Here is a 16048-nt window from a genome sequence, read left to right as displayed (position 1 = left end):
GTATAATCTTCTGAATCCTGAGCACCAAGCTTGTTGCATAGCTATTAGAAGAGCTTTTGCTTCCGCTTCAAGTGGAGACGCTGCTGCTCCGATGATCGATGAGCCCCATAAAACCAGAATTTCTTGGTAGTTTCGAATGATCCAACCAGCTGAAGATTGATTGTTTTCCAAATTAAAACTTGCGTCAAAATTACATTTAAGCATATCAACTTCCGGCTTTTTCCATTGCATCAGGAATAGTTGTACCTATAGATGACATTTGGTAGGAAAATGGTAAAAAGGTTTTAACGTCTTTTTTACTAATTTCTGACCAAAGTTTCTACGGATATATGTTTGGTAGGAAATTAGTAGAAAATTTCCTATTATTTTTTATATATTTTTTCGTAGGAAAAATAGTAAAAAATTTCCAAAGATTTTCTTACCATCCTAATATTTAGTTTATTTCTACCTATTTCTTATTAAGTTTTGACCAAAATTTGTACGAATTCACATTTAGAAGGAATTTGGTAGAACATTTCCTACCATTTTTTGATGTATTTTTTTTTTGTAGGAAATTACTTACTACTTTCCTACCATTTAAATATTTCGTCATAATTTTTTTGAAAATTGGTTAAAATTTTCACCTACCAATAATTTCGTAAGAATTTTATAGGAATATGGCATGTTTTCTTGTAGTGTATAACCTAATAACTGTTAACATACCTAAAAGTATACCAAAATCACAACCATTAGAAATGAGCAATATGTTTTTAGACAGAGCATTTTGGATTATGTTATCTAGCATATGTTATAATATAATCCTCTCCGCCACATCTTTTATATATTAACCTTAATTTTCTCGCAAATGGACTGCAAGTGATTCAGGTAAACATCATATATGAAGCGTTTAGCTATTCAAAATGGGGTTTAATTCATTTATATGCTTTATATCTTGTATTGAAAGCTAACAAGTTAATCATCGGTGTAATTTGGATATTGATAGAGTATTTGATTCATGTATATCATGAATAAACAAATAATATTCAAAAACTATTAACACAATGCTACAGTAAAAAACGCTTCCTTAAACAAAATAAATTACATACATATGTAACTCTCATATCCCAAAACATTAGTGTAATTTGTCAGAAAATACATATGCTAGTGATTTTGATAATTCCTACCATATACAAACTTCCTCTGGCATGTGGTAGGAATAATCAAAATTACTTCTATATTTATTTCTGACAAATTTCGATGATATTTTGGGATATGAGAAATATACACATAAATCATTTTGTTAATATTTATCAAATATTATTGTAAGTAAAAAATTTACATGAACCCCAAGATCTTTAAACAACTAAATGACCACATAATAGATTCATAAAAATGTTTATAGAATTATAGTTGCAAAGAGAAAAAAATCTTCCCTGGATGAACTTCTAGATGGAAGATGAAATGCTTAAGCTAGGTGATTAGATTTCTCTTTCTTTGTCTAGAACTTTTAGGTGTTGTTTTTCTTAAGTCTTGCATATATAATGGTCTAATGGCAAATATTTATAGGTGGAGAGAGGACCTAATTCCTCATTAGGATTTCCATAAATTTAATCTCAACCATCCATCAAAGTAGAGATATTTAGGAATTAATTACTCTTTTATTTCCAATATATTTGGACACCAGTTACATTTAATAATAACATTATTCTAATAAAAAATGGATGAATATAAAACCATAGGGAAGAATTTATTTCGTACAATTATTTATTTACAATTATTTGTTCATTCACAAGATATATATGGATCAAATACGTTTTCACTATCCAAATTACACAGAGGATGAACTTGTTGTCTTCAAACATATATTAAATACTTTATATCTTGTATTGAAAGTCAGTCAAAACAATTTCAAAGTTTTACGTAAAACATACATTTGTTCTTTTTCATTTTCGTTTTTAAATAAATTTAGTTTTAAATTTTTTGTATTATGTAATATTTAAAAATATGTGTCACACTACTTGATACCACTTTTTACCATTCAAATACATACACATATTTTGAACTACATGATCTTCTTTATCAGCACTTGATATCTGCTAGTTCTACACGTATTCCACACCAAAAAAAAATCCTAGCCTGAAAAATATTAATTTTGGCACTAAATGACGTTAATAAAAAGCAGGAGGTAGATCAAAAGTCATTCGGTAAATTCTAAATAGTAAATGCGAGCATCAGAAATTGTATGATTTGTTATGAGTGGCTTAGTTGGTTGCGAGTATAGTTAACTCTTCCTCGGATTTTTAAGTTAAATTATTAAATTTAGCAGTCCAAAATTGATTAGGGGTTCTGATTTTTGGTTTGGATATTCAGCAAAGAGGCTAAAAGTATCATTATAGACTTTTTTATAGCAATTTGGTATCAGTGGATTGATATGGTTGATTTTGTTAATGCATATCTTGTTTTGAGCTCACAATGAAATTAATAATGTAAATAAAAGTTTTTATACGTAATGTAGAGCATAAATGTTCAAAATTATGAAATAGGATATTATGTTGAGATGATGGAAATGGAATAAGAAGAATATTAGTATTCTCTTATAGTAATAGTTGTACATGAGATCAATTTATATAGGAATACAATTTATGAATACTACTAGACAAGTCAAAGAGAACATGAATACAATGAGAATTGTGAAATACCAAAAGACTAGTTAGAGTAATAATAACTCTTCTTAACATGCCTCCTCAAGATGGACTTCAGCTATGAAGACCAATCTTGACACACAAAGGAAAACTTCTTGACCTGTAATGGATATAAAGTTTGTTGGAGACCAAGCTTGAGGTCGTCACGATGGTGCCAAAGCAAGGCAACTCATTAGCGGGGTTGGGCAAAGCAGATGCCATTTCCGAAACAAACCGACTCATCAGCATGATGTCGACAGAAAATGAAAAACGACGGTCGACGAACAGGAGCAGTGGCAGCAATCTTGAAAAAGAAAGCAGCAGCGGCTAACAATAATTTTAGAGTGTAGAAGCACTTGGCTTAGAACATAAAACAAAAATAAATAGAAGCACAAAGGCTTAAAAGAAAAGTGATAAATGAGTTTGATTGTTAGATCGAAACTCGAGTATAACCTGCTCTGATACCATGTTGAGATGATGAGAGAAATAGAATAAGAAGAATATTATTAGTCTCTCATAGTAATAGTTGTACATGAGATCAACTTATATAGGAATATAATTTATGAATACTAAGAGACAAGTCAATGAGAACATGAATACAATGAGAATTGAGAAATACGAAAAGACTAGTCAAGAGTAATAATAACTCTTCTTAACATATTATACCTCTGAGAACTTGGTTCCATTTGATGTAGCGGGAGTATATAAATCTCATGTATTGGTATTTCGAATAGAAGGGATTGTTGCTGAGGTAGCTGATACTTATGACGATGTTTTTGTTTAGAGATTTTCTGCTGCAAGTAAATGGATCTTCTTACTTGGTTCCTTTTGTTGGACAGTTTTGCAAGAACATTGTTTTGGCAGCAGTTGGTAGTGTGACTCTGTTAGATGTTTGGTTGGTGACAACGAAAGCTTTTAATGCAGCCTTCTTATTTCTTAATTCTTTCGGATGAAATTGCTTATGTAGGCAAAACCGTTGCCGAGTTTTTCTGTTATTCACCTAACGTATTTAACCCAATGGTCCATGTTTTAGTTGGAAAAGGTCTCTCTGTGTACTAATTTTTCTTGATGAGATTATGTCTTCAAATCTCAGGTGATTTGTCAACACTTGGCGTTGGCTTTTCAACAAGTTTGATGTTGTGGTTATTGGCTACAGTTCTTGTGCTACTGAGGTACTGGTTACCTCCTTTTGTTAGATGTTCCAATTGCTTTTGTCTTTTGTTGTTATGTAAATCACTTATTATAATGTGCTTTGTTTTGAGAAAGCAGGAAATGAGACATGTATGAAGCTAACAAAACGTATGGCGTTCTATATAGTGAATGGTAGAGGCTCATATGGGGAAATATATGTTGAATGCAAAACTTTAAGTAGTTATCCTGTTTTATTCATTTCTTGGTCTTTTATCGCATTTTTTCTATTTATAATGTTCTTAACTCTGTGATATATTTCTCTTTCTATTGTTAAATTTTCCTGCTGCAGAAAAAGCTTGATGAAATAGTGGAATGTGAACTAACATTTTCAAGTTTTGAGGTACAAGTAAACTTGACTTCTTGCTTTGACCAGAACATAATGTTGCGGGGGAAGTAAAGTAATAAGAAAGCTAATGTCTCGTCTGGATTTTCCCTCCAGGAGACAGTTTCAGTTTTATTGAATCTTGAAACTTAGTAAGAGCAAACTTGTCACTCACCTTTGAATCCGAATGTTGCAACGGTCGGCTGGGGAAAATCATATACCAGATAGTCTAATGGAGAGACTTGTCGCTGGAAATTTAAAAGTCCCACCAGCTTGTGCCATCATTGGAGGGGTTCTCGGACAAGTTCTCTATCTTCTCATTTTCGTAATTGAACATCTCGAGAACTTTGTTGGTTATATCGATGTGATTTAAAAGAGAGTTTCTTGCACCTAAAAGAGAGATATCGGGTAAGGGAGAGCCCGTTAAAGATCTTCATTTACTTCAGTGCAGAGGATGCCAGGGTGTAATCGAAGACATATCCAACCCTTGAGGAGTAAACATTGTTCGGATTAATTTAATTGGACGAATCACGTATTTGTATCGTGGCGTTCATTAATTTTTTGTAAGGTAGGGTCTTTTGGGCTAAAATGGATTTAAGCATATAATATCAGGTTTTGAATTCATCAGATTCGGAAGATTCGGTGCGAAAAGTTACTTGTTCCTTGGTTCCTCATATCTGATAGCGCATACCACGTTATCAGGGACAAAAAAATCAGGAACTAGAACTGAGTGGTCAGGTAGAGGAGAGGTTGTCTTCTCTATGTTTTACATCTAAGTTCAGTGTTCTGGAAGGATCAGAATATAAAGAAGTGTACCCGCACAAGTATCCGAAGGAGGAAATCAATCAGCAAGACAATCCCAACAGCCCGGTTCAAGTATCAAAGGATCCGGATTAGGTATGAATACTTCCTCAAGTGGAAAACACTATTCAAATTTCTGTTCATTCGACAATTGGTATATGAGTTTGACTGATTAGATAGTCCATACCTTTGTAAACCTACTGATATATCATGGTTTTTATGGTTTTTGACCATTGTATATGTCTTATTTATAGAGTCTTTCTAGTGTTTTTCGAGCCTTTTGGAGTATTTACAGGTCTTAGGTACGTTTGGAGCTTAATTGGTGATTTTGGAGTACTTTGGAGCTAAAACAGGATCAAATTCGTGAAGGATGGATTATGTGTTTTACTGTCGCTCGACACCATGGAGAGTGACGCTCGACACCGATCGCAGATATAAGGAAAACATGATTTTTTCCAAGTTTTAAAGAAACTCTTGGGCCCAGAAGTCTCCAATATTTACAAGGAAGTCCAACACGTGGTTTTTAGTATTTATTAGGGTTTTTAGCCACCAATATCGAAACCTTAGATTTTCTGAGAGAGAGCTTTTACTTTTTGTTCTTTGAGACTTTAAGAGCTTTTGGGGAGACAAGTCTGAAACTCTGTTCCGGAGAGAGAAGATTTCGAATACTTATTTATTAATCTATTTACTGCGTTTGCAATCTATTCATTCATGTTTATTGTTTCAATCTCCATGTCTGAGTAGTTTGCTTGTTAGGTTTAGGGTTCTCATAAAAAAAATTGTTAGATTGATTGGTTAATTAGGGTTCATAATCTATTTAGTTCTTCACCATAGGTTGTTCTTAAAGCTAATTCTGGACTGGCCACTTAGAACTTAGATCTTAGGTTAATTGGTTGACACGGAAGTGTAATTGAATAACTGGAAAGAACATAGGGTGAGCAAAGTAGCTATTCGCAAAGGAATTTGGTTTAGATACTTTGTGAACATATCGAACTTGAGCATTAAAGCAGATTTATGTCTTTAGGATTTAGAAAGGAATTTGGAATTCTGAGATTTAGACTTAGATAATTCTCGCAACGGAAGTTGGTTAATTATAATTTCGTGATTTGAGTTCAAGAACCGTGCTTAATCCTGAACCCTGATTTATCGATTTATCTGCATTATCTGATTTCCTGAGAAAGACCTTGAGCCTATCTCTTTCTCATTGATTTTACAACCGTTTGATGTTATAGCTGCTGTTATTTTCATCGTTTTCACTTAGCGTAATTCAAGCCTAGATAGTTTATTGTGCGAATCTCTCGTCTATGTGGTTCGACCCCTATTGTACTACAATTGCATATCTGTGCTTTTGCAAAGTAGGTCTAGGGAATAAACTTTGAGCAGACCACCTACAAGATTGGTACTTAATGCTTACACGTGTTAAGTGATAATGATCACTCGCGAAAGGCAGAGAAAAGCTGAGGCTCTGCAAAAGCCGTACTGCGTCTGGATCGCCGAACTCAACTCGTATGCTGAGGATGAAAGGATGCGCCAAAGAACGGTCTCATGCAGACAGAAGACGCCAAAAAAAGTTGGTGAGGCCGTCAGAAGTGTTACGCAAGCAGCAAGATTCGGATCTAATCAAGCTGGATCCCAGACCAACCCACAAAACCAACAATCCAAGATCCGATCGGGTATACTAATCCGGGTTAGGAAAAACTCTATAAATACTAAACCCTTTCTAAGATGAAAGGGATTCAATCTTTTTGCTACTTTTAAGTTTATGCTACCTGACAATGCTTAGCACTCTCATTTCCAATCATCATTCAGACCACTTTCTCACTTCCACTCCATGGCAGTTCCTAAATCGTGAAGCACTTTCATCAACACTCTTATACTTCTTATCTTTTTCATCTCAAAAAGCCTATTAAACTCAGGTCCAAATAGACTCATCCTTTCTTAATAACTCTCGGCCCACTTTCTTTTTCTGTTTTCTAATCTCTTTCCATCTTTCCGATTTGCCACTTTATGATCTTTTTCTAAACTGTTTTCTGACTTGAACGTCAGAGAACCAGTCGGAAAGCTAGTCAAAGAGCCATCGAAAAACATTTTTTTATCGTATTTTTTAGATCTTCATGTTTTTCTTTGTTTTGTATAAAACTTGCCTTAAAAAGGACCAAAATTCCTCTAAACAAGCATAAAAAGATAATTTAAAAAGAAAAACACTAAAGTTGTCCGAAATAAAGTTATCCAAAATGTATTTTCTTCACGTTTCAAGATATTCATTAAAACTAATTAGTTACTTTTTATAATAATAATGTTGTCCGAAACCGAATCCAAACCTGAACCAAATCAAACCATATTACTGACTAAAAAACAAACCAATCCAAACCGATATAAAACTCCAAATTGAATCTATGCTGTGATTTCGAACACCGAACCGATTATGAATTATCGGATGGCCACCCCAATAAAATGTTAGTATGGCCTCAATTATCCTCCTTTGACTGCCTCTTCGTCTCACTCAGATGTCTCTTCGTTTCTCTCAAATGTCTTTAATGTTCTTCTTGTATTTCTATGTTCTTTGACTTGTCTCTTTGGTTTCCGATATGATGTAACTATAAATATCATTCTCCATCATAATAAGAACTCAACAATTCACAATCTCTATATGGTATCAGAGCACTTCTGATCCAATTTCTCCTTTTTTTTTTCCTTTCTCTTCCTTTTGTTCATGGCTAACGACTCTGTTTCGTCCTCTTCAACTGAGCCTGCTCCAGTTTTCAATGTCTCCGATCCTAGGAGTACATTAATTTCCTTAAACATGTCCAACATAACAAAACTTACAGCAACAAATTTTCTTACCTGGCGTATCCAAGTTCGTGCCCTTCTTGAAGCACATGAACTCGATTGCTTTATCGCTGACGACGATCAAACACCATCTGCAACAACAACGACCGACGCTGGAACGTCCCAACCGAATCCCAACTTTGCTGCTTGGAAACGACAAGACAAGATGCTTTTTAGCTCGTTGATTGGCTCTCTCTCTCCTTATCAATACAACCGGTCGTTGCCAGAGCCACCACCTCTCGTGAGCTTTGGCAAATTCTCACTCGCACCTATGGGAATCCTTCCAGAGGACACATGAATCAACTCAAACAACAACTCAGGCGCAGTCACAAAGGCAACAAATCTGTCAATGAATACATGCGTGGAATCATTGACAAATCTGATCAATTAGCTCTTCTTGGATCTCCACTCGATCACGAAGATCTCTTGGATTATATACTCGGTGGTCTCAATGATGATTATCGCGCTATCATCGAGATGGTTCATGGTCGTGATACTCCAATTACCATTGATGAGCTACACGAAAAATTAATTGTCCGAGAAAACGTCCTTAATGCCACAGCTGAAACTGGTGACTCCTCTATACCTGTTACAGCAAATGCAACACAATTCCGACAACAACCGCAACGGTCAAACTCTGTCTCTCGTGGTGGTTTCTCTACTTCTCGTGGCAATAACTCTACTGGGCGTGGTGGATTTCGTTCTCCAAGACCATATCTGGGTAAATGTCAAATCTGTGGAGTGCAAGGACATAGTGCTCGTCGTTGTCCTCAATTTCACCTTCTTTCTGCTCCAAATCAGTTCACTCAGCCACCAACAACTCAGCTTCGTGGTCCACCACCAGGATTTGCTCCGCTTCCACCATCTCATTGGCAACATCAAGCTCATCACACCACTGGAAACTCTCCTGATATTTCTCCATGGCTTCTTGACAGTGGTGCTTCTCATCACATTGCTAGTGATCTCAGCAATTTGTCTCTTCACTCACCATATCAGGGTAATGACAATGTTATGATCGGCAACGGAACGGGTCTCCAAATCATCCACACCGGTTCTACCTCATTACCCTTACACTCTCGTAATCTTTATCTTCGAGATGTTTTATGTGTTCCAACCATGAAAAAGAATCTCATCTCGGTAAACAAACTCTGCAAAACTAATAATGTCATGGTTCAACTTTGTCCATCCACATTTCAGGTGAAGGATCTCAAAACGGGGACAACACTTCTCAACGGCAAGGCCAATGAAGGAGTGTACGAGTGGCCGTCTTCCTTCTCACCATCTTCAAACACCATCTCTGCTTTTCCATGTTTTAAAACCTCATTTTATGGATGGCACTCCAGATTAGGTCATCCAAACATTCAAACTCTTCGTCATATGATTTCTCAGTTTTCTTTACCTTTGTCTTCCCCATTGTCTTCTTCTTTAATTTGCAATTCTTGTTCGTGCAATAAAAGTCATAGACTTCCTTTTTTCACCTCGTCTCTTACTTCTACTGGTCCACTTGATGTCATTTTCTCTGATGTTTGGACATCTCCCGTTTTATCTATTGATGGCTATAAATATTATGTTATCTTTGTTGATCACTTCACAAGATACATATGGTTTTATCCTCTAAAGCGAAAATCTCAAGTTGCTCAAATTTTTTCTCTTTTCAAAGCTCTTGTGGAAAACCGATTCAAAACAAAAATCACTACTCTTTACTCCGACAATGGTGGAGAGTTCATTGCTCTCAAAGAATTTCTCTCTGTCAATGGCATCTCACACTTGACAACACCACCACATACGCCTGAACACAATGGTATGGCAGAACGACGGCATCGTCACATTGTTGAAACAGGGCTTGCCCTTCTCACTCAAGCTGGAATTCCCAACACGTATTGGACGTATTCCTTTGCTGCTGCTGTTTATCTAATCAACCGTCTCACCACTCCAAATTTGGCGAACTCAAGTCCCTTCCATTTATTATTCAGAACGGTGCCTAATTACTTCAAGCTCCGCACCTTTGGTTGTCTTTGCTACCCATGGATTCAACCGTATGGCACCAACAAGTTCAGCCCTAAGTCCAAACCTTGTGTGTTCTTGGGGTACTCACTCACTCAAAGTGCATACCTTTGTCTTGATGTTGCTTCCTCTCAGATCTACGTCTCACGCCATGTGGAGTTTTATGAATCGGTTTTCCCTTTTTCCTTACTTATCCGTTCTTCTTTCTCTTCTCCTTTAAGCTTTCAACCCTCTGATTCTTCTTCTGCTTCCATAGCTCCTATTTTTCGACGGCCACTCAACTCAACTTCCACCCCGTGTACTGATCCTTCACCTGCTAGCTTACCAGTTGATGTGGATACGGTTCACCCTGCTGACGCTATACCTGAGGAGATAGCTGTCTCATCACCTGTTGAGTCCTCTCTGCCTATTCCTGCTACAACAAACACTCACCCAATGGTGACTCGGGCCAAAAATAAAATCCGAAAACCAAATCCTAAATATGGACTTTCTGTTATTCTTCAGGAGATTGAGCCGTTGACTCATATTCAGGCTCTCAAAGATGAAAAATGGCGTCGTGCCATTAATTCCGAATTTGATGCCATAGTTCGCAATGATACGTTTGATCTTGTTGATCGATCGTTAGCAACTAACATTGTTGGCTCTAAATGGATTTTTCGGATTAAACGTTTGCCTGATGGTTCTGTTGATAGGTACAAAGTACGTCTTGTGGCTAAAGGTTTTCATCAACGGCCTGGAGTAGATTTTCATGACACATTCAGCCCTGTCATTAAACATGCTACAATTCGTCTTGTCCTTTGGCAAGCTGTTGCGTGTGACTGGCCCTTGAAACAGTTTGATGTGAATAATGCTTTTCTTCAGGGTCCTCTCTCTCTATATAAAATGTTCAGATGTTTTGGGTAGACTTTATTCTTCTTCCGGACCACACCTTATATCTACCAAACTAATGGAACTGGAATTATAAGCCAAATGGTTTCACAAATACCGAGTCAATTTTCTAACTTTTTATTATAATTATAAGTTGAGTGAGACAAAAATTAAACATGGTAAAAGATACCAAACTAACATTTGAAGATTCTCTTAGTTTGCCGCCCTTAATTCTTAAAATATTGATTCTAAGACAGTGACATACTGACATCTAAACAGAAGAAAACTCCTATAAAAATATTGATTCTTAGCCTTAATTATGTGAAGGAGAAACACAAAGTCAAGGATATGGCCATGATCAACAAGATCCTTAACATCGTTCTTCCTATTGTCACGGTTTCGTTTCTTGTAGTGTTCATGCCATTTTCAATATTCTTCAAACTCCTCGGCTTTATAAGAAGATGCAAAGAGACTGAGAAAGTCGCCGGAAAAGTAGTCGTCATCACCGGATCTTCGTCAGGAATCGGTGAGGTTAGTGAGTTCTTCCTCATAAAACCAAAGTTACATATCCGTGTAACCGAAGCAAAAGCTTTATTTCTCTATTTGGTTAATTTTTGAAACACTGATTGAGTTTGAGTTGGAAACTTCAAATATGTATATTAATTATCATTAAAAAAAATGGTGTTAAATCTTTTAATATTATGTATTGGTGAAGCACCTCGCATATGAGTACGCACGTCGAGGAGCATACTTAACATTGGTAGCTCGGAGAGAAGATCGTCTCCAAGTGGTGGCTGACCGGTGCCGGAAGCTTGGATCACCAGACGTTGCTGTGGTACGCGGTGATGTCACAGTCATTGAAGATTGTAAACGTTTTGTTCAAGAAACCATCTCTCGTTTTGGAAGACGTAAGTTAATTCGCCATTTACTATTGCTTCTTTTTTTAAGAACATAAAAATCTAACAAAAAATTCCTATCAACTTTGGTGCTAGTGGATCATCTGGTGAACAATGCAGGAATTGCAGAGGCCAAAATTTTCGAAGACTACTCGCAAATTTCGGATGTTCTTCCCATAATGGTATACAGTTCTGAGAACTATTGAACCAAGTAATATAATTTTTTTTATAATTATTTATATATGTTAAAGCATTTTTACATGTATTAACTGTTTCAGAATACTAACTTTTGGGGACCGGTCTACGCAACGCATTTCGCTATACCGCATCTGAAAAAAACCAAAGGGAAGATAGTAGCGGTGGCATCGCCTGCTGGATGGGCTGGAGTGCCAAGGATGAGCATTTATGCTGTAAATGCTTCTTCCTCTTTTCATTTTTTGTTTGTTTCGTTACATTGTACCATTTTTCTCTATGTTAGATTAACTATGACAGATTGTAACATTTGATGATCCAGGCAAGCAAAGCAGCTATGATAAACTTCTATGAGACTCTTAGGATCGAGCTCCGTCCAGAAATCGGCGTGACAATCGTGTTTCCGGGTCTAATCGAAAATGGAAATACCGATCCAGATCTTTTGGCTGAGGTATAGTGGACTATCAGTCTATCATCAGATTTCATTTGTGTTTGTCCGATTTTTATGACTTGGTCTCTTTGCAGAAACAAGAGTGGTCGCAAGTTGTGGCCATCGAGTCAGCAACAGAGTGCGCCAAGGCGGTTGTTTACGGAATCTGTAGGGGGAAAACCTTTGTGGCAGAGCCGTCATGGGTCCGGGTTCTCTTCTGGCTTAGCACTCTCTGCCCTGAACTTCTAATCTCTAAGCCTAATAAGAACTGACCAGTTGTATAATACAACAATTGCAAAATAATGAAATATTGATCTCAAAACACAATTTAAAATATAGGAGTTTAGCAACTTAGCCAGCCATTCACCAAAGCTGTGTGGTCAATTGTAGCATCCAGTTTAGTTATTTTATTTAAAAAGATGTGTAACTTTTGAAAGAAAAAAAATGCGTACAACCAATATTTTTATAGCAGAATTTTTTCTGTTAAAATTATATGACTTTATAACGGATAATTTGATTTGTTCACAAAAATTCACGACAAACGAACGTTTCTACTATGCTATAAAATTTCTATAATTTGCTTCTATTAATGAACCAGGGTAACCAAATCGGAACGTGGCTTAGCTTCAAAACAAAATTTAGTTCAGTTTGTGCTTATACGACTATGCAAAATAAAATGTCAGTAAAATTTTTGTTGCTTTGGTTCGATTCTATTCGATTTTTGTGCATGATTGGTATTACACGGTTTACTTATTCTTATAAGACACAACCTAACAGTAACATACTACTTATGTACATTGAGAAAAGTCCCATCCACAAACACAAGCCTCTAAGTGACATAACATCATATTCTTATTGCACAAGATACATTGGATCTTTTTATCATTCATCGACCTCACTCTACTCCGACTTGATTTCCGGCGTTCTGATAGAATCAGGGTACAGAGCACTGCGTACACCAGGAATGTCTAGAAGCTTCTTGTTGAGTGCACTTTCCTCGGGCATACCACGTCCGGCCATGAACAGTAATCGGCAACCTCGCTCAATCAATTCCGGACAAAACACTTTCCAAAGGTAGGTCACCTTGACCCACGATGGTTCGGTCACATATCTCTGTTTTCGGCACACACCATTCACTATCCCCTTGGCACATCCTGATGCTGATGCTACTGGAACTGGTCCTATTTGAGCCTATTTTTGCAAACGAACATTCAGCAGCAAATACAAACCCATTCTTACTCATCAATGAGCTCAGACTACTGTTTTAAGAGTTAGATTTAACTTACGTCTCTCATGTCTTGGTTGAATACTAACTCGCCTTCACCGGAGTAGTACTTGCCTTGTGTGAGCTCGGATTCGACAAAACCAGGTGTGACGATTGTAATGTGTACATCGCCGCCAAGCTCAATTCTCATTGTCTCAAAGAAGCTCAACACAGCTGCTTTGCTTGCCTGATCAACATATTATGCATACTTTTTAGTCACAACGTCCGTCCTAAGAGGCTACTTTTCTAAGGGAAAGTGGTTGTTGACTTACATTGTAAATACTCATCCTTGGGGCGGTTAGCCATGCCGCAGAGGAGGACATAGCCACGATCTTACCGTTACTTTGCCGGAGGTATGGAAGCGCAGCACGAGTTGTATAAACTGATCCCCAGAAGTTTGTATCCTAATAAAACAACAAGATTTAACTAAAAAGATGGGTCTCTCTGATTAAAGCGGTAGTTAAATCACCAAATATTATAATTAACATTACCATAACAGATTTTGTCCTGGTTATATCTTCAACGTCCTCGAACATCGAAATCTGTGTTATCCCAGCAATATTTACAAGATGATCCACTGCAAGACAAAAAAGAAAAGAAAATAACGTATTCATTAATTTTGGAATGGCAAAAACAGAGGAAACAAAACAGATTTGTATGATAACCATGGTATTTTAGGGAAAATAATAATAATACGGATTAAGGGTTATGGAAGTGGAGAGTTGGTTTATTTTAAAAATTAATGTTTACTAAGGTTTTTAATAATCTTTATTTTTGAAAGAAAATAAATTTTTTTGATAATTTTGTGTATTAAAAAATTAACGAAATCCGTCCACTTTGGATATGTTAATTTCTACTCTTTTGAATAAGGACCAAAAGTTATAAACGGTAACAATGGTTTTGAGCACGAACGAATGCGTCTTTTGGTGACTTACGTCTACCAAAATGGGTGATGGTCTCATCAACGATTCGTCTACAATCATCAGGTTTAGAGACATCTGCATGAACGGTGAAGACATTGGGGGATCCGATTTCACGAGCAATTTCTGCCACTTCCTCTAGACGGTTCTTCCTTCGTGCGGTTAAAGCCAAACATGCACCTCTACTTGCGTACTCATATGCCAAATTCTGATAATAACTCACTCAAATGAATAATATTCCTAACATATACTAATTAATTGTCTTAGGTCTGAATTTTGAAAATAAAAGGCATTATAACCAAACCTCGCCGATGCCGGAGGAAGCACCAGTGATGAGAACAACTTTCCCATAAAGATTTTCCGAGAAGATTGTTGAGAAAATAGACTGCAAGAACTTGAAGAAATAAAAAGGGGGCAAGAAAAAGCAAAGACCAAAGAAAGTGAAGAAAGGTGCAGTTAGATTAAGGAAATCGTTTATTAATTCCATTGTCGATCAAAACACAACACACATAAATGATATTGACTCTCTCATCGATCATTCACTTCCATGTTATATATAAATATAGGTAAAAATAAAATTATATTGGATTTTGGCCAAAACGGTGATGAGGCGAAGATAGAAGACACGAAGATCAGAAGGTAAAATGTGGCAACATTGCATGGCAATAAGACGACACGTTGTCTCAAGATGTGGAAAACGCACGTCGAGTACTCGTTGTCTTCTTAAGATCTTTAGTGGATAAGATCAATCTTCATTCCATCATCAAAGTTATTGTCGTTTCCAGAAATACATAAGCTAATAAGTTTTTGTTTTTTTTTTTGAAAGGTTGGCATGTTGTGGGCGCCCAATATTAAGTTTGATTATTTTTTTTTCGTTTGATTTACAATATATAAATCCTAAAAAAGAGAGTTTCAGATTTAACCTGAATTTTAAAATCAAACATGAAATTAATTTTTTTTTCTCTTTTCAACTTTTGCCATTTTATCACAATTCTATTTTTCTCACTTAAGATATTAACGAAAATGCCATTATAAACCCATTATTTCGATTTTTTTAAATATTGGCTAAAATCTCCTTAAACCTCTTAAAACCTTTTTTATTACAATAATGCCATATTCTTCAATATCTTCAACCACCATGAACAACCCAAAAATTGAATAAATGCTTTTCAACCAATTTTAAAGCTGTAATAAGTTAATATGAGAGCTCATACACTCATAACCTTCTATATTCTTTTTAATTTCTTCTCTAAAATTTCTGGGCTGAGTTACAATGTCAAAGGTTATGCATTTTTGGTGATTTCAGCTTAATCAAGACCTGAGTTATTTTTTTTTGGTCAAATTCAGAATTTTGGGTGCATGAGAGACCTAAAAACAAACTCAAAACCAATATAGGTAACGATACACTTCAATTTTGGTAATATTTATATCTGTATCGCGAAAGTAGACTTTATTTTGAAGTCTACTCTTACATGAAGTCTACAATAGAAGTCTACTTTGTTAGTTAATGCATCAGTCAAATGCTAAAGTAACCTTTTTGGCCGGAAGTCTACTGAAGAAAAAGTCAACGGATTGGTCAATTGCAAAAATAATCTGTTTTTAGTAGAATTTTTTAGTAGACTTCACTATGAAAAAGTAGATTTCTCCTCCAGTCTACATTTGAAGTCTGCTA

At 36.1% G+C, this 16048-nt stretch overlaps 2 protein-coding genes and 1 pseudogene across 2 annotated transcripts; 2 read left to right on the top strand and 1 right to left on the bottom strand.

Annotated features, from left to right (window-relative positions):
• Window positions 1–2829: 2829 nt before the first annotated feature.
• LOC112086561 lies at window positions 2830–4664 on the top strand (annotated as a pseudogene).
• A 6358-nt stretch (window positions 4665–11022) lies between these two features.
• LOC18018018 (11-beta-hydroxysteroid dehydrogenase-like 4A) lies at window positions 11023–12623 on the top strand. Its single transcript, XM_006402013.2, has 6 exons — window positions 11023–11205; window positions 11390–11582; window positions 11667–11752; window positions 11849–11980; window positions 12085–12213; window positions 12288–12623. Exons 1-6 carry the CDS (start codon window positions 11023–11025, stop codon window positions 12462–12464), a joined length of 900 nt encoding a protein of 299 aa, XP_006402076.1. The 3' UTR covers window positions 12465–12623.
• Window positions 12624–12876: 253 nt separating this feature from the next.
• On the bottom strand, window positions 12877–14904 carry LOC18018017 (11-beta-hydroxysteroid dehydrogenase 1B). Its single transcript, XM_006402012.2, has 6 exons — window positions 14681–14904; window positions 14392–14584; window positions 13948–14033; window positions 13729–13860; window positions 13479–13643; window positions 12877–13383 (listed from the first exon to the last, which is right to left on the bottom strand). The coding sequence occupies exons 1-6, from the start codon at window positions 14861–14863 to the stop codon at window positions 13093–13095; spliced, it is 1050 nt and encodes a 349-aa protein (XP_006402075.1). The 5' UTR covers window positions 14864–14904; the 3' UTR covers window positions 12877–13092.
• Between the last annotated feature and the right edge of the window lie 1144 nt (window positions 14905–16048).

The sequence above is a fragment of the Eutrema salsugineum genome, unplaced genomic scaffold, assembly GCF_000478725.1.
Source record: "Eutrema salsugineum unplaced genomic scaffold, Eutsalg1_0 scaffold_2, whole genome shotgun sequence".
Classification (NCBI taxonomy): Eukaryota; Viridiplantae; Streptophyta; class Magnoliopsida; order Brassicales; family Brassicaceae; genus Eutrema; species Eutrema salsugineum.
The sequence above is the reverse complement of the archived record's forward strand: the minus strand, read 5'-3'. Positions and strand labels throughout refer to the sequence as shown.

Excerpts from the sequence above, each read along its gene's own strand:
- LOC18018017 (XM_006402012.2), bottom strand. The coding sequence starts at position 14,863 with ATGGAATTAATAAACGATTTCCTTAATCTAACTGCACCTTTCTTCACT. Across the intron at positions 14,585-14,680 it reads CTTCCTCCGGCATCGGCGAG|AATTTGGCATATGAGTACGC; the intron begins GTTTGGTTATAA and ends AGTTATTATCAG. Across the intron at positions 13,384-13,478 it reads TCAACCAAGACATGAGAGAC|GCTCAAATAGGACCAGTTCC; the intron begins GTAAGTTAAATC and ends TTGCAAAAATAG.
- LOC18018018 (XM_006402013.2), top strand. The coding sequence starts at position 11,023 with ATGGCCATGATCAACAAGATCCTTAACATCGTTCTTCCTATTGTCACG. Across the intron at positions 11,206-11,389 it reads CTTCGTCAGGAATCGGTGAG|CACCTCGCATATGAGTACGC; the intron begins GTTAGTGAGTTC and ends GTATTGGTGAAG. Across the intron at positions 11,753-11,848 it reads CGGATGTTCTTCCCATAATG|AATACTAACTTTTGGGGACC; the intron begins GTATACAGTTCT and ends TAACTGTTTCAG.